Source organism: Piliocolobus tephrosceles, chromosome 15, assembly GCF_002776525.5.
Source record: "Piliocolobus tephrosceles isolate RC106 chromosome 15, ASM277652v3, whole genome shotgun sequence".
In the NCBI taxonomy this organism is placed as follows: domain Eukaryota; kingdom Metazoa; phylum Chordata; class Mammalia; order Primates; family Cercopithecidae; genus Piliocolobus; species Piliocolobus tephrosceles.
In genome coordinates, this window is record NC_045448.1 from 27,758,643 (window position 1) to 27,783,988 (window position 25,346).

The window sequence follows — 25,346 nt, forward strand, 5'->3', positions numbered from 1 at the left end:
TGCTACCTCCTACCACGACACTGGGGCCACTAGATTCCACCAACAGGGTCAGCCTTGCTGGCTACACTGGGTTTAGGTCAGAATTTCTTCAAGGGAGAGTGTTTCAAGGAGGGCTGTGCCAGCTGCTGAGATGGCTCATACTTATGCTGGCCCAGGGGCCAGGCTTGCTCTGTGCTTGCTTCCAAGTTCTAAAAATGGGGCTTCTGCCTTGTTCCTGTCTGCAGGAGGCTGAGGCGTGAGTATCTAGCTGACTGGGCCTGGGAACGTAAAAGTCATTCTTTGTCCCTCAAGGGTTAATCACTGACAGGCAGGAGATATGGGTGTCAAACGAACCTGGTTTTAAGTCCTGCCTCTGCCTTTTTGTTAGCTGTGTCTTTTCTTTTTCTTTTCTTTTTTTCTTTCTTTTTTTTTTTTTGAGACAGGCTCTTGCTCTGTCACCCAGGTTGGGTTACAGTGGCACAATCACAGCTCACTGCAGCCTCAACCTCTTGGGCCCAAGCAGTTCTCCCACTTCAGCCTCCGGAGTAGCTGGGACTACCGGTGCAAGCCACCACTCCTGGCCAGCTCTGTCATCTTTTAAGAATGGTAAATTCATTGCCTTTTCACTGGCAGTAAAGGTCTTGTGTCATTTTTATTTCTATTCACACAACTGGAAAATGTGATTTTTTCAACTGGGACAATGCAGTAAATGGTTCGGAATTCAGACAGACCTGGGTTTAACTCCTGATTTCACCACTTACTAGCTGTGTGACCTCTGGCAAGTTACTCAGCTTTTCCGTGGGTTTACTTATCTGTACAACGGGAACTTGCCTCATAGGGCTATTGTGAAGACTGAATTAAGTAATGTATGTGAAAAGGCTTAGCACAGTGCTTGGCACAAAGCAGGTGTTCAACAAAGGTGAGGCAAAGATGGTATTATCTCAGTGGCCCCTTATGTTGCTCAAGTTTTTGGCAGTGAAAGCCCATGACCTAGGTCAGTGGGGGCCAGACAAGGCATCTAAGAAACAAAGAAGGTCAACATCCTAGGGCACAATCCATAGGATTGTGAGGCAAGGGGTTTACGCTGTGACTGGCTTTATGTTTCCAGCTCAGAGTAGACGGATAAGGGCGGCCAGGAATGCACTTGGAGGCAGGAAGAGGTGAAGGTCAGTGTCCTGTGGCCCTTGTTTATGAGGGATGCCAGGCTCCAGAGAGTTTCAGCCATGATCACCATTGTGTGCTGGGGTCTCCATTTCCCATGTGTTCATTCGTGGAGGAGGTGCAGAGGGAGAACACTGAGAGGCTTCTGGGCAGAGGCCTAGAGCTGGGGCAGGTGAGGCTGCAGGACAGGATGGGAACAGGGTTACTGCTGGCAGGGACAGCCTGCACATCCTCAGCAATGCCAAGTTGATGGAGCATTCCATTGTCAACCACAGCTAGCCAGCCACTGCACAGACGGCTGCCACCCATAGAGAGGAGATGTAGCAGAGGCTGGAGGACAGGAAAGGCAGGCTGAACAGATGGTGCAGGAACAATGTGATTTTGGAAGACATTCCTCTAGCAGTGCAGTGCTGGAACCTGAGGTCAGGGCCTATCCTGATTAATGATGGATAAAGGGCCACCTGATCTACTTACTCCATGTGATCAGCCTCACCACTCACTCAGAGTGAACAGAAGGGCCCTGCCTACAGCCTTCATTTCATCTGGGGCATGCATTCCCAACTGGGGCTATATCTCCCCGAAAGGAGTCAAAATCCATTCTTGGTGGGGGTGTGTGAAAGAAATCTTAGATATTACACAAATGCTCTCCAAAGGGCCACAGTATAGACACACACACACACACACACACAGAGTCCCAACTTATGATGGTTCGATTTATAATTTTTCAAGTTTATGACAGTATGAAAGTGATACACATTCAGTACAAACTGTAATATAATGTTTGGTAGCTGTGTTAGGCAGTTCTTGCATTGCTATAAAGAAATACCTGAGGCTGGCTAATCTATAAAGAAGAGATTTAACTGGCTCATGGTTCTGCAGCTGTACAAGCATGGTGCTGGCATCTGTGTGGTTTCTGGGGAGACCTCAGGGAGCTTTCACTCATGGTGGAGGGTGAAGCAGGAGCAGGCATGGTACATGGGGAGAGCAGGAGCAAAAGAGGGTGACGGGGAAGATGCCACGCACTTCTGTTTTTGATACAGGGTCTCACTCTTGTCACCCATGGCTCACTGCAGCCTCAGCCTCCTTATCACAAGCCAGCCTCCTGTCTCAGTTTCCCGAGTAGCTGGGACTACAGGTGTGTGCCATCTTACCTGGCTAATTTTTGTTTTTTTTTTAGAGACAAGAGTCTTGCTATGTTGCCCATGCTGGTCTTAAACTCCTGAACTCAGGCAATTCACCTACCCTTGCCTCCCAAAGTGTTGGGATTACAGGCATGAGCCACTGTGCCCCACCACCACACTTTTAAACAACCAGATCTCAAGAGAACTCACTCACTATTTTGAGGACAGTGGCAAGGGGATGGTGCTAAACCATTCATGAGAAATCCACCCCCATGATCCAATCACCTCCCACCAGGCCCCAGCTCCAACAGTGGGGATTACAATCCAACATGAGATTTGGCAGGGACAACATCTCAAGTATAGCAGTAGGTTAGCTGTATTAAACGCATTTTCGATTAACTATATTTTTAGTTTACGGTTGGTTTATCTGAATGTAATCCCACTGTAGGTCAAGGAACATGTGTGTGTGTGTGTGTGTGTGTGTGTGTATGTGTGTATGTGTGTGTACGTGGTATAAAAATTTCATGGGGGAAGAGGGAGGGTGATTAGGAAAAAAAGTCTTAAAAGTTTCCTTGGAGTGGGTGATGATAAAAAATAAAGTTTGAGAAAAAAATGAAGCAGGACCTCTTGTCCCAAAGAATTACCAGTGGCCCAGTTAGGGTCTTCTAGTGAGTTAAGAAGCCCTAAGCAGCAACCCTAAGTTCAATGCATGCGAATATCTCCCTGCTTTCCTCCCACTGAACCAGAAATCCCTACTTCTGTCAGCCAGTTCCTCTCCTGTGTACCTCCATCTACAGTCTCCATGGCCACCAGTGAGTCCTGGGGAAGCTCAACCCCTGGGGTGAGGAATTTAACAAGAAGATGAAAACCAGCATGGCATGGCCTATCTTTCCCAAGGTGGCAAAGTGGAAAGGTTCTCCCCTATGCAGACAGGACTGAGCCGTCTGTTTGTGAACATACCATTAGGCACAACGCCACTTACACAAGAGCCCAGTTCCACAGCTCAAATCTGAATTTTTCTTTTTCTTTCTTTTCTCTTTAAAAAATATTTTTATAGAGACAGAGTCTCTCTTTGTTGCCCAGGCTGGTCTCAAACTCCTGGCCTCAAGTGATCCTCCGGCCTTGGTCTCCCAAAGTGTTGGCATTACAAGCATGAGCCACTGTACCAGGCCAAAATCTGAATTTTTCCAACTTATCAGTGCATATTTCTATCATAAGGATGAGATCACATCCTTTCCTGAACCTCAACCTTGCAGCCTTCCCTAACCAGGTCAGTTTATGAGCATCATGAAGGACAGTGAGAGTTCAGTTTTCTTATCATTATTATGTAAGTACTGATTTTTTTTTCTAAAGAAATCTGCAGGGAACATGACAAACCATTATGTTGCAAATGTTCGTGACTTTGCCTTCTACTACCAGCCACCTTGATTTTTGACATTTAAATTTCAATTATTAGCCAGGTGTGATGGCTCATGTCTGTAATCTCAGCACCTTGGGAGGCTGAGGCGGGAGGATCAGTTGAGGCCAGGAGTTCAAGACAAGCCTGGGCAACATGGTGAGACCCTGTCTCTACAGAAAATACGAAAATTAGCTGGGTTTGGTGGCATGCACTTATAGTCCCGCCTGCTTGGGAGGCAGAGGTGGGAGGACTGATTGAGTCAGGGGGTGGAAGTCGCAGTGAGACAAGATTGTGCCCCTGCTGGATTGTGCCACTCCATCCTGGGTGACAGAGTAAGACTCTGTCTCAAAAAAAAAAAAAAAAAAAAAAAACTATTAGTCTGAGATAATCCATTTTTTAATTACTCTGCAATTAAAAGACAGAGCACGGGCCAGGTGCAGTGACTCACGCCTGTAATCCCAGCACTTTGGGAAGCCAAGGTGGGTAGATCACTTGAGGTCAGGAGTTTGAGACCAGCCTGACTGACATGGTGAAACCCCATCTACACACAAAAAAAGTACAAAAATTAGCGGGTGTGGTGGTGTGCACCTGTAATCCCAGCTACTTGGGTGGCTGAGGCAGGAGAATCACTTGAACCTGGGAGGTGGAGATTGTTGTAAGCTGAGATCGTGCCACTGCACTCCAGCCTGGGTGACAGAGCGAGACTCTCAAGAAAAAAAAAAAAAGTATTTTCCGGCTTAAGGTATTTCAAATGACCACTTTCATATGAATCAAGTCTAAAACCGCATGCAGCAAAGTTTTGATATTATTTTTGCTTCTGTTGTTTAAATAGGCACTTTTTTTTGGTCTTGGCTCTATAATTCATTAGCTATTGGATTTTTAAAAATATGTATAATTAATATACATGTAATACAGCCATTGAAAGTATACAATTCAGTGTTCTTCAGTATAGAGTTGAGCAACCATCACCACAATCTAATTTTAGAAATGTTCATCTCCCTCGAAAGAAACCTCATATTCATTAACAGTCACTCCTCATTCCTCCCCACCATCCCCAGGCCTAGGAACCACTTATCTACTTTGTCTCTAGAGATTTGTTAAGTGGGGACACATTTTTGAGCAAAATCATTTCATAATTCTATAATTAACCAATAGCTTATTGTTCCATAATTATCCAATAATGGAACCATAATTAATCAATTATTACTATACTCACACCTAATCTTGATTTTAGCTGACACTTTGTGTGAAAAGTGAAGTTGGTGTTGGCCAGGTGGTTCTGGTTACTGAAACTTCATTCCCAATAAGCACTGAGGCAACAGGTTTAGCTTCCTTCCTGCCCAGAAGTGTTCATTAAAGAGTTTGTAAAGTTTTCACATTAAATTATAAATGCACCAGAAGCTTGCTGTTAAAGAATTCCTGGTCAGGCACAGGGGGCTCAAGCTTGTAATCTCAGCACTTTGGGAGGCCAAGGCTTGAGCTCAGGAGTTTGAGAACAGCCTGGGGAAGATGGCAAAGCCTCGTCTCTACAAAAAAATGCGAAACTTTAGCCAGGTGTGGTGGTGCACACCTGTGGTCCCAGGTACTCTGAGGTGGGAGGATTGTTGAAGCCCAGGAAGTCGAGGCTGCAGTGAGCTGTGCACTCTAGCCTGGGTGACAGAGTGAGACCTTGTCTTAAAAAAAAAAAAAAAAAAAAGAATTTCTATGATGAAGTTGTTTGTAAAGGCTAATCTCTAAGGTAAAAATCCATCTGCATTCTTCTTGAACACAGATACATCAGGGGTGTCTAATCTTTTGGCTTCCCTGGCCCACACAGGAAGAAGAATTGTCTTGGGCCACAAAATACACTGACGATAGCTGATGAGGTTTAAAAAAATCGCAAACTTCTCATAATGTTAAAACATTTACAAATTACAAATTTGTGTTGGACAAACTTGCATTAACTGGTTTGGTCTGTAAATCTTGGTTTCCATAGATCTGATTTTCTTGAGGGCTTTTCTTTTCGGTCTCTCTGCAGTGATTAATGTGTGGCAATGAGCACTGAGCTCCCTCCTTGAAGGTCCAGACACCCCTGCACAGGCATAAAATGGTTTTAGGATAGACCCTTGCACTGTTGGTGTGTGCGATGTTCTAGGCATGAGAGCTTCAGTATGCACGCAACGTAGTTAGCCCTGATGGCTCATTTCCAAGCTTTCCTGGGACCTTGTAGGGAACAGCAAGTTTGAAAATTGATATATTTTTCTTTTTTTTTTTTAATTTTCATTTTTTTGAGACTGAGTCTCACTCTATCGCCCAGGCTGGAGTGCAGTGGCACGATCTCGGCTCACTGCAACCTCTGCCTCCCGGGTTCAAGCGATTCTCCTGCCTCAGTCTCTTGAATAGCTGGGATTACAAGTGTGCACCACCATGCCTGGGAAATTTTTATATTTTTAGTAGAGATGGGTTTTCACCATACAGGCCAGGCTAGTCTCAAACTCCTGATCTCAAGTAATCCACTCACACTGGCCTCTCAAAGTGTTGGGATTACAGGCGTGAGCCACCACACCCAGCCAAAAAAGGGATGTATTTTTCTTTTCTTTTTCTTGAGACAGGGTTTCACTCTGTTGCCCAGACTGGAGTGCAGTGGCACAATCTCAGCTCACTGTAGGCTCCACCTCCTGGGCTCAAGTGATCCTCTTACCTCAGCCTCCCAAGTAGCTGGGACTACAGGTAGGTGGTTAATTTTTTTGGTATTTTTTTTGTAGAGTCAGGGTTTTGCCATGTTGCCAGGTCTCAAACTTCTGGGCTCAAACGATTTTCCAGCCTCGGCCTCCCAAAGTGCTGGGATTAAAGGCGTGAGCCACCAGGACCGACCTGAAAATGGATATATTAATATTTTCCTCGCATTTTATAGCTACTAATCAGACAATGGTTTTTCTCTCTTAATACCAGATGAATTGTTGGACTGAAATGGCAGAATCTGAGACACAGCCATAAGGCCATTATATAGACAAAAAGGAATATCTGGCCAGCGAAATGATAAATATAAGCCTTTGCCCCACTCATTTCCCTGACATAATGCGCAGGCTACCAGAATTCTGCCTGCAGAGTGACATTACTTTCACTTTTCCACAGCACTTTCTGGTTTACAGGGCATGTTTGCAGATGTGATTAAATTTGAATTTCATTGCAATCCTGTGAGGTAGGTAGGGTGGGTCTTTGATTTTCCACATGAGAAACCAAGTGTAAGAACTTGCTCAAGGTCAAATGGCTAGGTGATAGAACTGAATACCTTGGTTCAAGCACAGTCCCCATTAAAGCAGTCCTCTGAGGAGGCCATAAATGTATTCTAACTTTGCTCAAAAATATTTTGAAACTTCTCTTCAGTACCTTCAAAATCTGTAGCATGTCTTTGAATATCTTCAATGGAGGCACATTTCATCTCATTCAGTGGTTCTGAAACTTAAGCGTGCACTGGAATCGCCTGGAGGGCTTGTTAAAACACTGACTGCCGGGCTCCATCCCCAGAGTTTCTGATCCATTAAATCTAAGGTGGGGCCTGGGATTTGTGTTTCTAATGACTTCCCAGGTGATGCTGATACTGCTGGCATTAGGGCCATATTTTGAGAATCCTATCCTAAGGAATTTATTTCTGGAAAGAGTGAATTGTTTAAAGCCAAGTCTAATTATTAAGGCGAGGGATCAAGCTAGGGAACTCCACCATTGGCCAAAAGCAATGGACAACTGTAAAGAACAAGATCAGCTCTGGCAAAAATTCAAATAAAGAGCTCCAAAAAGGTTCTGAAAACAACATGTGGTCTGAATGTGAAGCTTCCCAACGTGACCACTTTAAAAGGAAGAACACGCTTAGATGTGTGCTAAAGAATTCTCACAAGTGTACAGGAACATCTTGTACAAATTTACATTGTGAGATGTTCACTATCAACCTTTTATACTCCAGCTTCGGAAAAAAGAAACCATGGCGGTAACACCCACATTAGTACTGTATTAAGGAGGGATTAATATTTACAACAGCTGAACTCACTATACTGGCATGGCAGAGGTCTTCTTTTTTTTTTTTGAGACAGTGTCTTGCTCTGTCACCCAGGCTGGAGTGCAGTGGTGCAGTCACGGCTCACTGTAGCTTTGCTCTTCCTGGACTCAAACGATCCTCCCAACTCAGCCTCCTGAGTAGCTATGACTACAGGCACTTGCCATCTCGCCTGGCTATAAAAAATTATTTCTGTAGAAATGGGGTCTCTCTATGTGGCACAGGCTGGTCTCCAGCAACTCCTGGGCTCAAGTGATCCTCTTGTCTTGGCCTCCCAAAGTACTGGGATTCCAGGAGTGAGGCACTGCGCCCGGCCACCAGAGGTCCTTTCTATGCTGCAAAGGTGTGATGAGGAGGGAAACTCCAACTCTTCCTGAGTTTTTGGTTGTGATTGGAATGGAAAAGGTGAAAATATTTAATTTTGGATGCCAGAAATAAATATGCAGTATTTTGTGTGTGTGGGGGGGAATCCCAGCAGAAAGGAAAAAAAATGAACTACATTAGATACTTGAGCTGAGAGAAAGTCAATCCTTCATGTCACAGCAGGGAAAAAAAGAGGCGGAGGACTGCCTAAATATTGGTTCTATTTTAATTCCAATTCTACATTACATTAAACTCTCCTTGTACTCCTCTCTAATTTACAGCAAATGCTGACACAAATTGGTATGCCTTCTCTTCTTTGACATCAGTGTTTCTCTTGAATTATGTATTTCTATCTGGAATGAGGTTTATGAGGCTAAAGCCTTTTTTCATTAAGATAGGTGAGAAAAGAGAAGGATCAATAAGGGGTTGAATGCAAAATCAAAGTAAGGTGGGGCTAAGATATGCTCAGGGCAGCACTGCCCTGCCCAAAGCAACTGTAAGTAGTATTACCAATGACACTAATCTTCTGAATTTCAATACACTGATTAAATTTCAACCTACTGCAGAACAAGAAAAACTCTATTAACCTTCATCCCAGAACTGCCAGATTCCTCCTTTATTGGTACCCTACAAGTATTTAGTAACCATTTGTAAAAAAAGAGTACAGATAATCATAACTGCATCACTTGGAATCCATCTAAAATTGAGTCAAAGACAAAAGAAATCCCCTGCCTGACGCAGTGTGTCTCGGTCATCTCAGCCTTCACACAGGTTGAGGTGCTTGGTTGTGGTGCTCAACCTACCTCACAGTTTGGTGCCATGGACAGATGTGGCCCCACTATTGGTGATAAATGGCTCCTGGTCCAAGTCAGTCATTAGTTCATATTGACAGAGGCCAGTGGCTGGCTCCATCTGGGGCCTGACTGTGTCTCAGGGTCCATTCTCAGCTTTGTTAGTTTGTGATAGGCTCTGGGCTGGCTGGTCAGACCAGGACTGAAGTGGAGCATTTTGATGAAGCTGTTTTGAGATAACATTTGCGTCAAAATGACCATGTAAAAATGTCGATATACTGTCTTGTATTACCAAATAATATACAGAACAGACATGCCTGATTCTTTCCCTTTTCTATACCTCATTCCACCCTCAGCCTAAGCCTGAGCCTCACCCTAGAGGTAATCTTCAGCCATCTCTGAAAACTCTTCCATTTTTAATCTTTACCTATCACTCACTTCACCCCAGGAATGGGAACTGGAGATAAGATGAAGCTCTTTGTTTTTTCACATTTCTTGATAATTAAAAAAGAATATTTTGTGTTTTGCTTATAATAATGTGAAAACTGTCCGTGAGTCAATATGGCTACATCAATGCAGCTCAACCATAATGTTCTTTGGCTGAAACTGGCTGTGCCCAGTAGCCTTATGGTGATGTGGCTTACCCACTGGCATATCCCTTGTCTGGCCAGCCTAAGGAACATGGGAAGGACACTGTCACCCTGAGAGTGTGCTTGGGCCAGGAGCCCAGTGGGCTGCTCTAGCCTCTCTTCAAGTTCAGGGGCAGGTGCTGCTCCCAGCCATGGCCCTCACTGCTCTGCTGGCTGGCAAGCTGCTGAGAAGAATGGCCTGTGGAGGCTGAAAATTTGCTGAAAACCCCATTCTGCCCAAAATGTCTGCGGTGGGTTAATTTATTCTATAATTTAAAGAATTCCACATTAATAAAAGAGAAGTGGAATCCTGAGAGTGAGCTAAAAATGGAATTAAAAAGGGCCCATTCTTCAGGCAATATTAATGAGAGCTTTGTATATATATTGGTGAATAAATGGCAATTAAAACTAAAATGTCTGTTAGTGATTCACTGAGTTCTAAAGGTTGGCCTTTTGCCTTTTGTGGTCAGCAATCGCCTTTTTTTTTGTGACTCCACCATTCTAGACAGAAAACAATTAATCCAGTAGGACTTAATATCTTACAAAAGATTCACTAAAATATTTTCTGCCAAATGTTCATCTTCTAACAGCTGCTTTTTTATTTCAGTGAGATGTACTTGAAATAAAATCATTGTTCTTCAAGAAAAATGCATGCTAAATAATATAGAGCTACCAGATTATTAAACAGCAAAGGCATTTCATAATATTAGCACCAACCACAGGTTCCACTTCTGCTGATGCACAAAATTTTGAGTAATTAGTCATTGCACAATGTTGTATTTATATTCGTTTTTGCTCGAGCTGTTAGGCCACAAAATCAGTAGGCAGTTGCTGTTATAAAAGGATTCTCTGGGTTATTTATAATGTTTCTGCTTCTTCACACTTGCTGCTTCACTCTTGGGTCTTGAGCCAGGTCTACACTGTGAAAATGAAGGAAGGAACTGAGCAATTGTTCTGTGAATCTAACTGCACTGAAAGCTGGTGTGGATGATTCACAACCAACTGTGTCTGTCTTGGCTGGTGCACCTGGTATATTTGTCTATACAACTCAAATTCGTCATATACTGGCTGATTTGTCACTTTATCAGGGAAGGATGCATAATTACGTGAAGGCTGTGTTTCCACCAGGAATAAGCTAGTGTCTAAGGCACAGGTGGTAGGGCAAGTATCTGAACTAGCATTATGCTGCAAAAGAGTTACTTCAAATGTCAGTTACTTTAAATGAAGGATCGATTTCTGCTCCAAATGCTTGCCTGTTACACACATCAGTGATTCCCTAGAAGCCAGGCATACCGGATGGAAGGGCATTTAGGGATCACCTGAGATTTTAATTTTATTTTTTTTGTAAGTTATACAGGCATCTTTCTGTGCTGTCTGCAGAGAATCACTGATGACAGGAACTCTTTCTAGTGGGAGTAGGTTTTAGCCTTTACGTGAGTCAGAGTAAAAAAAATGTGGAAAACCACTCAGATTGACAGAATGATCTGTTTGTTTCAACTACGAAATAATCATCTTAGTTATCTCTCCCCGTCCCCACTTTTTTTAAGGAAATGAACTATCTTTATGTCATCTGAATTCCCATGAGCTCTCAAACCCACTTCTCAGAATCCCCATTTCCACTTCCCTAGTCCAGGCTGCCACCATCTCTCACCCAGATCAATACGACAGTCTCTGGACTGTTCTCCCTGACGCCAGTCTTGTAAACTCCAATTTATTCTTCATACAGCAGCCATATTAATCTTTTTATACAGTATAAATCTGATCAAATGCATCCCTTGCTTACATGGCTCCCCATTGCCCTCAGAAGTGTGAATTCCCCGAAGTGGCAAAGGAGACCTTTTACAACCCAACCCTGCCACCTCTCCACCTCATCCTTTCCCATTCTCCTTTGTACTCAGGTCTTTCCAAACAGAACTATTTGAAGCAGCACAAATACGCCATGCTCCCTTTAGCTGCTTCATGAGCTGCAGCCTCTGCCTGGGTGCCACTTTACCAAGCGGCCTCTGCCTTATCCTTCAGCTCGGCTCCTCCCCTTACCCTCTCAAACAGCTTCCCTGGGCTCCTCAGGCTAGGTGGGCTCCCTCCACTACATCACCATGAGACTTCTCATTCTGTATGGACTATGTACTGTATGGACTATGCACTCTTCTAGATTCCAAGCTCTTTGTGGCCAGGGACTGTCTTATTGTGTCGGTGTGTCCCTGGTATACCAGTGTATATCCACTGTGTGGCATGTGGGAAATTCAAAGTGTGCTGAATAAGAAAGTATACAGTGGGATATGCCTCATTCCATTTTGCCATTCTTTCCAATAGGGTATTTCCTATTTCTTAAGGAACTGTTTTCAGTTCTAGAGGTCGCTTTTGTATCATTAGTCTTGGAACTCCCACGATGCTCTGAGAATAAGATGAAAGGCAGCCTGAGGACCCTGACTGTGATCACTGCCTGTGAAGAAACCCAATTTAGGCTTCTCTTTGTAGCAATGTTGTAGCCTAGAGTTCTGAAAACTCTCCTTCTACAAGATACTCAGAATTCTGGGATAAAACAGAAACCTTATTACTATTAATATATCTAAAAAATAGAATTAAGATTTTCCCAGAGTCCAAAAACAAAGAGAGTTCTAAAAACTAGCCTGGCGAGAGCATAAACTATGGCCATCCAAGCAGTGTGCTGGTCCTGCTAATCTTGGGGCTTCAGTTTTAAGGGCCATGTTGGGACAAAAGGTGGGTTTCAAGCAAAGTGGAATGCTGGAACTAAGACTCCTACAGAAAAGATGAACCAGGAAAAAAAAATTCCAGCACCGGCTCAGAGAATCAGCAACAAATCCTATTACTGAGACTTTGTAACGTGATCCTGTTTTTAGGCAGTTTGGGTTTTGAAATTTATACTACCTGTGTGGCCAGAAATTCACAAGCCAAGAGATCAAAATAAAAGTATTCCTCAGCTAGGGATACTCCTGGGGCAGCAGGCAGAAGCAAAGGCAAATTTCTCTGGCAAGAAATACCTTCAACCTAGACTACATAGGATTCTCAGAGATAAAGTACCACTGAAGATAAGCTCACAGCCCATAACTATAAAACATATGACAAAACAATCTACCATGAAACAGAGTAAACAGTTAGACATGAAATTAGTCCTCAGCAATTTCAGATAATAGAGTCAGCTAAAAGAAACTACAGATATATGTTTAAAATGATTAAAGACAAAATAAGAAATTTTAAAATAAGAATCTACCATATGAAAGAATGGGCAGGTTTGAGATAGAATCAAATGGAAATTTTAGAAATAAAATATGTGGTTTCTATACACAAAAACAGGTTTCTAAACAAATCAGACATGGCTAAAAAGACAATTAATGAACTGGGCAAAAGACCTGAAGAAATAACCCAGAATATAGCACTGAGAGACCAGGATATGGAAATTATGGAAGAGACAAAATTTAAAAGACATGAAGAATAGAAATAGAAGGTCTACATATATCTCTATCTATATATCTCTATCTATATATATGTGGAGAGAGAGAGAAAGAGACAGAGAGAGAGGGAGAGAGAGAGAGAATGAATATCTAACAGGGTTCCCAGAGAAAATAGGGGAAAGGCAACAATAAGAGAAAATGGTTGTGAGTTTTTCAGCATTGACGAAAAACATAAATACTGAGATTCAGGAAGAAGAGTCATAAGCAGTATAAATAAATTCAGATCTAGGTTCCCTGTAGTAAAACTGCAAAATGGCAAAGAACAAGAGACATTTTAATAAACGAATACTGTCTTCAAATGTATTATTAATAGCTAAGTTCTGGCTCAGCGTGTTGGCTCATGCCTGTATTTCCAGCACTTTGGGAGGCTGAGGTGGGAGGATTGCTTGAAACCAGGAAGGAGTATGAGACAAGGCTGTGCAACAAAGTGAAGACTCCAGCTCTAGAAAAAAAAAAAAAAAAAATCAGCTGGGCATAATGGTATATGCCTGTGGTCCCAGCTACTCAGGAGGCTAAGGTGGGAGGATGGCTTGAGCCCAGGAGTTTGAGACTACGGTGAACTATGATGGTGCCACTGCACTCTAGCATGGGTGGCAAAGTGAGACCCAATCTCTTAAAAGAAAAAAAGCTAACTTCTTCGTAACACTAAGCGTCTTAAACACAGGAGTCACAGTGTGTTTGTAATATTTTATTTCTTAAAAACTATCAGAAGCAAAAATAGCAAAATGTTAAAAATTAATAAAGCTAGGTGGTGAGTCAATGGATGTTCATGATATTATTCTCTATACAGTTCAGTGTGGTTGAAATATTTCATCATTTGAAGGAAGGAAGAATAAAAGGAGGAAAGGAAGGAAGGAAAGAGAGGCAATCTGATTTGGCTTGGACTAGTGAGGGGAGAAATAAATGTATGTATTTGATGCAAATTATAGTCACATACAACCTGATCTAAACAATTAGATTCCTACATACTAACACTAAAAGTTAAAGAGAATACTAAACGAAGGGAAAAGATTTTCCTAATTGGGAACAGGACAGTCATGGGGAAGACACCTAGCAGATGTCACTATAATCTTTCTTTTTCTAATTTGTTTTGCTTGACCAAGGAAAGAAAACAATATAACATTTTCAGTTTTTAGAGCATCTCTTAGGGGAGATATACTTCACCTAATCTCTGGATCCTTTTGATCTCCAAATCCATAACTTTTTCAGGGGCTGTACCACAGTATAGAACACTTTTGTATTTGTTCTTAAAGGAACTGAAATAGGAAGAGGAAAGCAAGAATGAATTGCTTTATAGCTGCTTTAAACTCTGTCCCACAGCAGTACATTCTTTTCACACGCACGTACACATAAGCACATGGCATTCATGCAATTAACTGTTTATTCACAGTACATGCCATCAACATAGACAAGCAAAGTATACACACCATTAACCTACAACACACACACACACACGCACACACTTTTATACAAAGGGCAGAGTTCAGCAAGCTATGAACCAGACACCTCTTTTTCTATTCCCTTGTTCAACTCTATCAGCAATAATGGCCATTGAGGGCAAAGGCATGGCTCCCACTGTCATGGGTTCTATGGTTTGGCTCTGGGCATTTTTTTTTTTTTCTTTTTTTGAGACAGGGTCTCACTGTTGCCCAGGCTGGAGTACAGTGGAATGATCTCAGCTCACTGTAGCCTTGGTCTCTCAGGCTCAAGTGATCCTCCTGCCTCAGCCTCCCAGGTAGTGGGGATTACAGATGTGTGCCACCATGCTGGCTAACTTTTTTTGGCCAAGACCGGGTTTTGCCATGTTGCCCAGGCTGGTCTTGTACTCCTGAGTTCAGTCTGCCCACATCTGCCTCCCAAAGTGCTGGATTACAGGTATGCACCATCGCACCTGGCTCTAGGTGGTTTTTTTCACCTCCTCATAATTTCAGGTCTACCCTAGAAACACTGTCACTCAATGGAAACCACTTAGAAAATCTATTGTGTTGTCCTGGCAGGTTTGCTCCTGAGAACACCATTACAACATCCCAGGAAGATGGGTGAGGAGTAGACCCCAGGCTCACTGCCATATTATCACACCAATGCCTTAGAAGCTTAAGGAGGGTGGACAGGTGGGGTTAGATGTAGGAAGCTAAGAGGAAGCGAAATCCTAATCGTAGATGGGTAAGCAAGATCCTATAACCTTATACAATCCCCTCTTACTGGGCAGAGGGACTATTTTATGTCTAGGCCCACAGAACATTCTAAATCTAGATTTAGTCCTCTCTTGACTTTTTCCAAGGCTGAAACAACAGTTCCTTTTCTGTACTCTACATCCACTTCCATACCCCTCTTCTCTACTACCATATTCCTCTTTCAGTCCCTGGCCATATTTGCGTTCTGAAGCAGGGCCAGGGGCCCACATCTCCTCAGGGAGCCCCTAAGCTGTTGGGCGGTAGTCACATGTACACGCATGTCCAGGTCTGACCGTGGGACAGTACCTTGGGAAAATGGAGAAAACAGCCTTAGATTTGGCCCTGGTTCAATTCCTCAAAGTGAAGATGACATTTCTGGTAAGCAGTTACAATTAGATTTCTGGAGCCCTGGGTATTCAACTGATCACATGCAGGATTAAGAAAGATAATTTAAAATATTGAATTCTGCCTGATTAGCTAATAAATGAGGTGATCTGTTGATGTGGAAGTAATGTAATAGAGCTAATATGGCCCCCTGGGCATGACAGATGTCTTGTGCCTTGTCTATCCATCTCTTCTGCAATTACCTTGTCCTCTGTCCTTTCCTTACAGTCAGTGAACTTCTTTTTGTCTTCTTCATTTTTTCTAGCCACCAGAGTCTGCAGAGTTTTACTAATATCATTTCTAAGGTTAACAGGGCTATTTCGGAACTTCATTTGGGTTTTCTTTATTCTATGATGACGATTTCAGAGATGTTGTGCACTCTCTGTAACTTATTTTGGCCTGGCCTTTGTATGACTGTAGATAAAACAATCTAAGGATATGTTTAAAAATGGAAAACCGGGTAATTATTCTGTTTGCAAATCATTTATAGGGAGCATTTATATCTAAGATTATTGTTTCCCTGGGCATCTTAAATGTAGAACCTAAAGAATGTAAGAAATCCAATTGATCCCCTAGTCCCCTGAGAAAACTAAGGCTCAGGGAGGGGTAAGCGACTCTTAACACTCAAACTAGTTACTTTCCCAGAAGGAACTAGAACTCTTTTATTATTTGCAGAGGGCCTGTTATTATATGCCAAGCATTGTACTAAGCAGTGGGGTTGCCCAAAGAGAACTCTCTGAGATGAACCTTAAGGATGGGCAGGAGGTTGCCTCAACTAAAAAGTTAGTTTGTGAATGTTAAAAAATAGAATCACATTTTCACTAACCTTTATAGTTTAGCTCCTACTTAAATAAATTTAAAGAAAAAATGATTTGGTTATAGTCTTTGAGAGTAGTGCACCTCTCCTCCAGGTTTGATCATTCAATGATGAAAATGAAAGAACATGAGTTGTTCCAGAACCTTTGCTGTCTGGAATGGGCATGATCCTGCAAATCACTGTCCATGTGTATTAGTCCATTTTCACACTGCTATAAATACCCAAGAGTGAGTAATTTATCAAGAAAAGAGGTTTAACTGACTCATAGTTCCGCATGGCTGGGGAGGCCTCAGGAAACTTACAATCACGGTGGAAGGAAGCACTGTTCTCAGTGTATACAAGGATTATTTCATTTAAATGAGGCTGCAGTGTACTGTACAAAGTAAGCAAGGCCTTTTCAAGATCTGGCAGCTTCTGAAGATCTACAGAAAAGGAGCAATTATAGATGCCTGTATCATGACAAGTGACAAGTAGGCACATCTTACATGGCAGCAGGTGAGATACAGCGTGTGAAGGGAAGGGAGAAGAGCCCCTTATAAAATCATCAGATTTCGTGAGAACTCACTCACTATCACAAGAATAGCACGGGAAAAAGTGCCCTCATAATCCAATCACCTCCCACCAGGTCCCTCCCTTGACACCTGGGGATTACAATTCGAGATGAGATTTGGGTGGGGACACAGAGCCAAATCATATCACCATGTGGTCCTGCTCCTTACCATGGTAGGAAGAAGCTGGAGTTGCATCATGGTACATTGTACTAATGTACAGAGCCAAGAGAATATTCATTCTGCTTAATGGTGGGTGATACAAGCTCCTGGTCTACGCTACCTGGTACCCAAATGATCCATAAAGTGGTAAAGTGAACAATCAGATACACAGGGATGTACTAGTGAGAACTAACACATACTGAGTGCTTACATGTGCTAGGTACTGTTCTCAGGGTATACATGGATTATTTCATTTAAATGAGGCTGCAGTGTACTGTACAAAGTAAGCAAGGCCTTTTCAAGATCTGGCCGCTTCTGAAGAACTACAGAAAAGAAGCCTGTATCATGAGAAGTGACAAGGAAAGTCAGTGCTGGAAAGCCAAATAAGGGAGAGTGAAGGGTAGGCAGACTGTCACCAAATCAAAAGACAGTGTGGTGAGTGAGGTAGCAAGTCCATGGGTGTTGGAGACAGACAGATAGGCAGACCGACCAACTTAAAATCAATCCTGGCTCTGCCAACTTACCAGCTGTAGGCCCTTGGGCAGGCCAAGTAACCTTTGAGAACCACAGTTGCCTCCTCCCTCAAATAGTCAAAAACTCATCCTGCAGGTTGTTCTGAGGATGTGAAGTAATGCATAGAGTCCAGCATGATGCCTGGCACAGAGTGGTGCCCAGCTTTTATTGTTAGCCTAAAGAATCCTCATGTCCCCAAAGAATCTAATTTCAGAGGCTAATGAATCAAGGAATTTCAGAGGTCAGAGGTGCCTCAGAGATCAGCCACACCAGACACATCATGCTTGGGTGAACAACCTGAGCCCCTAACATAAGAAATCATTTGCCCAAAGCAGCACCACTGGTTAATGGCTAAATCAGGGTTAGAACTCAGGCCATCATCTGCTCTTAGCCACTGGGACTGATGACTACAGTTAAACCATATGCAAAAATCCTTGAGGTATTTCACCAAAATGATGATTTAGGCCAGTCCTCTTAGTTTGCTTTGGATTATTTTCTCCTTACAGAACAGCCAATTTTCTAGCATTCACTTCAGGTCACTTCTGAAGCACCTTCACTTGACTCCATGTATATATTAGGCTCCTAGGGTCTGCTATAACAAAATAACATGGACTGAACAGCCTAAACAATAGAAATTTATTTCTCACAGTTCTGGAGGCTGGGAAGTCCAAGATCAAAGTACTGGCAAAGTAGGTTTCATTCTGAGGCCTCTTTTCTTGGCCACCATCTTGCTGTGTGCTCACATGACTCTGTGTGCATGCAGAGGATAGAGAGAGAAAAAAGGGAGAGAGCGAGAGAGCGAGCTCTCTGGTGTCTTTCCTTATAAGGATGCTAATCCCATCGGACCAGGACCCTACCCTTATGACCTCATTTAACCATTGCTTTCTTTCCCTATCTCCAAATACAGTCACATTGGGCGTTAGGGCTTCAACATATGAATTTTGGTGGGAACGCAATTCAGTCCACAGCATGGTGTTACATGTTCCTCCATCTCTCATGAGCCATTCCATTCACGACTGTTTCAAATGGGAGATGAAGTACGTGAACTACCAAATACCTAAACATGAGACATCACCTATTGGCTGGTCCCTTTTACAACTCCAGATAATCCATCAACTGAAGACCAAGCAATGTGGCAAAAGCCAGAGTTAAGATCACTCAAGGTATGACTAATTGTGAGACTGAGGGTTGAAGAGTTAAATGGAAATCTATAAGCAGATTCATTCATTCAGAAAACCTGAACATGAGGAAAATTTGTCTGAAGATCTGCTGTACATTTGAATGACGATCAGAAACAGTGATGCTTTGACATTTATTCTGGTATTTCCAAGAAGAACTGTATAAAATAACATGTTTTCTGAGGAATGATTTCTTTAAAAAGATTAAGAAAAAAAACCTTGCAAAGTATATAATAAACTAACCAGACTGAAGGAGCCTTAAGTGCCCTCAATAGGAAGGTAATGGAGATCTATATTTTTGGCACCAGGAGTCTATCCATTCAGAGGTTGTCCTACGTCAAGGGGCTCCTTGGCCCAGTTATATGAAGATTATGAACTGCTTGAGAGGTTCTTTGTGAGGATAATGCCCAGTACACCCTCAGAGAAATGGCATCACCGATCTTACTTGCTAGATATGGCTCCAAACAGCTTTTGGCCATGTCCCAAAGTCATATTTATTTCAAATTATAAAGTAATACATGAAAAATACAGGCTTATGGAAAAACTGAAATAATTCAGTGGAGTATGGAGTAGACAGAAGTCCCCCTTTATAACACCTTCTCCCCAGCCTATACCCCTTCCCATGAATAATGATCATAACAGCTAGTGAGGTTCTTTCCAGATTTTAAAATGCATTTACTTAGAGATAGCTAGAGAGTTACTTTCAAGTAAATGGCACTACATTATTATTAATATTTACCCTTTTTCTATTGACGATTAGGAAGACACACCTCAATTTTTGGTTATTGCAAACAAAGTTGAATTAAACATTCTTGTACAAATATTCGTGTATGTGAGCATTTTTGTAGGACAGACTCTTAGAAGGAGATTTACTATTTTCTGTCTTTCTTTCTTTTTTTTTTTTTTTTTTATAGAGACAGGGTCTTGCTATGTTGCCCAGGCTGGTCTTGAATTCTGGGCCTCACGTAATCCTCCTGCCTCAGCCTCCCAAAGTGCTTGGATTACAGGTGTGAGCCAGCATGCTTAGCCAAGATTTACTATTTTCAAAGGGAAAGTATATTTTAAAGATTAGTACCGTCAGCTGGGCGTGGTGGTTCACGCCTGTAATCCCAGCACTTTGGGAGGCCAAGGTGGGTGGATCATCTGAGGTCAGGAGTTCAAGACCAGCCAGACCAACATGGTGAAACCTTGTGTCTATTAAATACAAAAAATTAGCAGGGAGTGGTGGCGCACGCCTATAATTCCAGCTACTTGGGAGGCTGAGGCAGGAGAATCACTTGAACTGGGGAGGCAGAGGTTGCAGCAAGCTGAGATTGAGCCATTGCACTCCAGCCTGGTCAACCAGAGGAAAACTTCATCTCAAAAAGACAAAAAAAAAAAAAAAAAAGATTAGTACTGTCAAATTGCCCCTCTGGAAACACTGTAGAAATTTACATTCCCACCATAATTACGTGACTGTATAATATTTGTTTTGTGATCTATTTGGACTTAAACATTCTCAAATTTTAATTTTGGCCAACCTTATGGGCAATACAGAGGACCTCACTGTTATGTTAATGTGCATATTCCTGACTTCTAATGAGGTTAAGCATTGTCTCATTTATTTTTTTCATATTTCTTCTTCAGTGACTTGCCTGTTTATATTATTCTAGAGAAATACTTGATTTTTTTAGTTGTATTTACACTATTTTGTAGTTGTAATTTTCTGGTTGTAATATGTGCAATTATACATATTAATCCTATAATATTGCAAATGTTCAAATTGTCTGTAAGTAGATATTCAAAAGTGTATGACTATGCATAGAAAAAAATCTGGAAGGATTTACACCCAAAGGTTAACAATCACTTTTAAGTGGAAGGATCATGGATACTTGACTTTCTTCTTAATACCTTTCTGTGTTGCTGCTCTCCTTCCCCCCTTGAACACTAAAGTATGTATTAATTTCACAAGTAGAAAAAGTGATTAGTGGAATAAAGGTGATAATGAAGGCTCTCAAGGCAATTCTGAGAGAGGATTTCCAAAGGCACTTTGAGTAGTAGCTGTATCAGAGTAAGTCTCTTAAAGTCAAGGTTTGAAGGAAACAACAGTCAGTTCTTGGATAAAAAATTTGACAGAGCAGTTCAAAATTAGCCTTATTACTTTACAGTTACCTCTTTAGCAGCTAAGATTTGACCATTTTTAAAACCATATTATTTTACTCACCCAGCCCTTTCTCAAGTATTGCCAATCAACAGTAAGGGACACCAAAACATCTTGGCTATAACAGAAGCTTCTGGACAGAAATGTGCAAAGTCTCTATTCAAGGACAAAATGGCTTCTGAGCCACAAATCCCCTCAGAAACTCACCTAATTACCACATGCAAAGAAAGTATATGTTGATCAGAAAGAAGGAGATGAGAAGAAGAAGAGTAGTCTGCTGGGGAAACACGGTTCAAGGAGAGTCACAGAGACTATTACTGGCAGTACTCATGCAAGAACTGCTGAGTATTCAGTCCTCCCAGCAGGACTATGGCTAAGCAGGGAACAGGGCCTCAGGTTGCCTGCGTTGAGAAACACCTCTTGAGATCACCTCAATTCATTAGTTCTAAGTACATTTTGTAATATTAGTTTGACTTTCCACTGGTGGAAATGACAAGGGTGGGGAGAGGAGAATGCAGGGTGGAGGAAAGGTCACACCAAGTCGGGAGTAATGGCCCCTCAGATGCTAGGTTTTCAAAGATTGAACTGTCAGACTGGATGGGGCCTAAGAGGTTGATCCATTAACCCTATCCTTGAGACAGCTGGGATGGCTGTGGGCCAGAACCCAGGATGAGAGGAATACAAGGGGTCACCTGGGAAACCTGTGAGTAACCAGCCAGCCCCAGCAATCACCTCATCCTAAGAAAGTGCTTCCATGCAAACTTTAACAGAAATTATCTCTACTTCTTACTGGTGCAATCCTAATTTAGAGTTAACTCTCAAGCCCTGAGTAGTTATGGGACACCCATGCAGCTGGCTGCCACTGCCTAGTGCCTCATCAGCAGCTCTGAACACTACAGGACTCAAATGTGAAGGATAGAAAGGAGAATAAAGAACAGGAAAGATGTATTTCCTGTGTCCCTGGCTTTTGTTTGTTCTCAGCTTACTTACATACCCACACATTATTACAGAGTGAGTGATTCTTGAGAAGACAGATTTAGCCTATGGACTAAATTCTTGAGAGTGTTATTGTAGATTCCAGGACTTAACCATTTACATAAAGAAAAGCAATTTATATGTCAAGAATTTCAGCGCTTATAAGTCAGGGATAACTAATGTTATAATGTATCACAGTAGCACAATAATCCTAAAATATACTATGCTTAGGTGTGTGTCTCTGACTATGGAGTGTTTAGTGCAATCCCAAACGCAAGCAGGCAAACCCCCTAACATTCAGTGTGGAAGAACAGAGCGCGGACATGCACGCTCTGTCATTTGGAGGCTGAGATTCAGATAACATGTAGAAATGGGAGAAAAGACACATCTGCCATGTCTTCCAAACTGAGCTGAGGACATCTGCAGCTACTGCCACCATCTCACTCTAGTACAACGGGAAAAACAGATGTAAAAATAGAAGTGATATATTCAACTATTAACAGTGAGGCAAAACTGAATATAGCAGTCTGCAGAAGCACTGACGTAGAACGGGAAATGGCTTCTTCTAGGGCAGGCTGTCTGCCTCGAGTGGACAACACGCCAACAAACTAAAGATGTTTCCACTATCCATGTCACCCATGACTTTTTAATAAGGGATTAGGAGGAAGAGAAAAGCGAGAAGGTTACATACCGACTGAGAGCAAATAATACCCTCCTCACAGAAAAGTGAGAGAGCCCATTTGTTCAGAAGAAAATGCCTCCCTGGGAGCTTCTCACTCGCCACGTGAATTATCTTCTCTTTATCAGATTTACGAACAGGCTGCATAGCCGTGTGCAGAACAGGTAAGAATTTTAATAATGAAAGTGCTGGATGAGAGGACGAAGATAGCATAAAAAAGATGAGGAAGATTCTAGACCCAGAAAATCGCTACCCTGGTTCCTGTCAGTGTCACTGCTGCTCCACCTGGGGGATGCCGAGAGTCCACTCACATATATTCAGTAGGGCAATTTAGTGGAGAGTCTTTATCACGAATATCCATTCATGAGTGAATTGCTTAGGTGGAGCTTTTTCGTTGTTGTTTGAAATATAATTCATGCATCATAAAATTCACTCTTTAAAAGGGTATGCTTTAGTGTTCTTTACTATTATCCACAAGCTTGTCCAACTATTACCACTGATGCCAGAACATTTTCATCACCCCAGAGAGGAACTCCATACTCATTAGTGGTCACTCTCCATCCCCTCCCAGCAACCATCAGTTGACTTCCTGTCTCTATGGATTTATAATACCTATTCTGGATATTTCATAGAAATAAAATCATAATATGTGACCTCTTATGCCTGGCTTCTTTTACTTAGTAGTATGTTTTCAAGGTGCATCCATGTCATAGCATGAATCAGTACTTCATTCCTTTTAAAAAATCATTATTTAACAATTTACCTATTTTAACATAAATAACTCAGGGCATTTAGTATCCTCACAATGTCGTACTATCACCAACTTCTTATCTAGTTTCAAAACATTTCCATTACTCTAAAGTAAAACTCCTTACCCATTAGGCAGTTTCTCCCCATTCCTCCTCCCCCTAGTCCCTGGCAACCACCCATCTATGCTCTGTATCTATGGAATGATCTATTCTGAATATTTCATTTAAATGGAATCATATAATATATAATCCTTTGTATCTAGCTTCTTTCACTTAGCATTATGCTTTGGAGCTTCATCCATGTTGTTGTATATATCAGTATTTTTTTTAATGGCTGAATAATATTCCATTGTATGGATATACCACAATTTGTTTATCCATCATCTGCTGATAAACATTGGGTTCTTTCCAATTTTTGGCTATTATGAATAATGCTGCTATGAACATTCACATACAAGTTTTTGTGGACTCATGTAAGGTTTAAGTATAAATGCCCAATCTCTCTCCATTCCCATTTTCATGAGGCAAATACTTTAAATTCTTTTAGTGGTTTCTTCTGGTAATTATCTGATGTTTCTGGCAATAAACTTATACTGCTTTTAGAAAACCAGCTTTAGGGTTGCGCATGGTGGCTCACTGCCTATAATCCCAGCACTCTAGGAGGCTGAGGTGGGCGGACTGCTTGAGCCCAGAAGTTTGAGACCATCTTGGGCAATGTGGCAAAACCCTGTCTCTGCTAAAAATATAAAAATTAGCCAGGCATGGTAGCGTGTACCTGTAGTCCCAGATACTTAGGAGACTGAGGTAGGATGATCACCTGAGCCTGGGAGGCAAAGGTTGCAGTGAGCCAAGATGGAGCCACTGCACTCAAGTCTAGGCAACAGAGTGAGAACCTGTCTCAAAAAAAAAAAAAAAAAAAGTCAATTTTAGATATTATCTCTTGAGTTCCAATTATGGAAGATGAGCATTTAGTTTTATGTCTCCCCGTGTGCAAATGCACACTTACTTTATCCTCCCATCTTCACAATATTATTCTAATCTCCATTTTTGGTTAAATCTAGAATTGGCATTTACATTGTTATGACTATGCATTTATAGCATTTATAGCCACGTCATGTACAAAGATTATATTCACTTCATCATACTTTTTCCCCTTAGGTTCTAGATTACCTAGAAGGGAAAATTTGCTTTACTTAAACATTTTCCTCAGTTTCCTATGTACTAATTAATAGTTCATCTTCAAATTCTGCAAGAAAATGAAAAATCTCTAGATATATTAAAACACACTAGACATTCTACTGTTTTCTTGTCAGCATCCACTTCCCTATCCTCTGATAAGAGTGATTTGAATCTGAAACCAGGGACAGGGACATGACATGAGGCACAGTGTGGGCAGGGAGTGGACCCACCTGAGCTCACAGCCCACTATGAGGAGGGCAGAGCTGACAGGGAGGGCGCCAGCGAGCAAGTGACCTGACTTGCCTGGATGACACTGTTCAACCTCTGCATTCTGCCATATCTTTACACTTTGCAATTATATGCAACAAATAAATCCTTTTTTCCTGCATAAGCCTGAGTTGTGCTTCTGGTGCTTACAACCCAAAGGGGTAGTAACTAACATGGACACTGAGAATAGGGGCTGAGCTACTTCTGTGCATCTACGTAGGTCTTTGAGGAACTCTCATTTCACTTTTAGCAGGAGATGCACAGAGTCTTTTCACTTTAGGTCAGGACTTAAAGTAGTGTTAGTCTAACGGAGGATCGATTTCAGAACTAAGGGTCCCCTCAAATACAGGTTCTTGTCCTTGACAAACAGAAAATAAACTAATAGTTTCAGAAATGACTAAATATGAAGACAATAGCAACACCAAGCACACTTTATCAAATACCTGGTAAAGCACATTTTGAAAGGCAACCAGGATGTTAATTTCATGTCACATAACCATTTCTTGCACTTGAATATTTTTCAGTGTATATTCACATCCAAAACTTCATCAGATCCCCTCAGCCTTCTTTTTTCATAATGACCCACATTTTGAAGTCGCTTCTAAGCATAAAAACACACCAAAATATATTTTATG

General features: G+C 41.8%; 1 protein-coding gene across 3 annotated transcripts in view; it reads right to left on the reverse strand.

Moving 5' to 3' along the window:
- The window catches only part of RBKS (ribokinase), a 115,031-nt gene that overhangs the window by 25,430 nt on the left and 64,255 nt on the right, over positions 1-25,346 (reverse strand). Inside the window, exon 8 of one of the 3 annotated variants that reach the window (XM_023217263.2) lies at positions 9,467-10,393. The exons of 1 other annotated variant lie outside the window; for it this stretch is intronic. In XM_023217263.2, the coding sequence (XP_023073031.1) occupies positions 10,328-10,393 (66 nt within the window). In that variant the 3' untranslated portion in view covers positions 9,467-10,327. Of the gene's footprint in view, positions 1-9,466; positions 10,394-25,188; positions 25,313-25,346 lie in introns of those variants that run through there. One more of the 3 variants, XM_023217262.2, reaches the window with a different exon arrangement.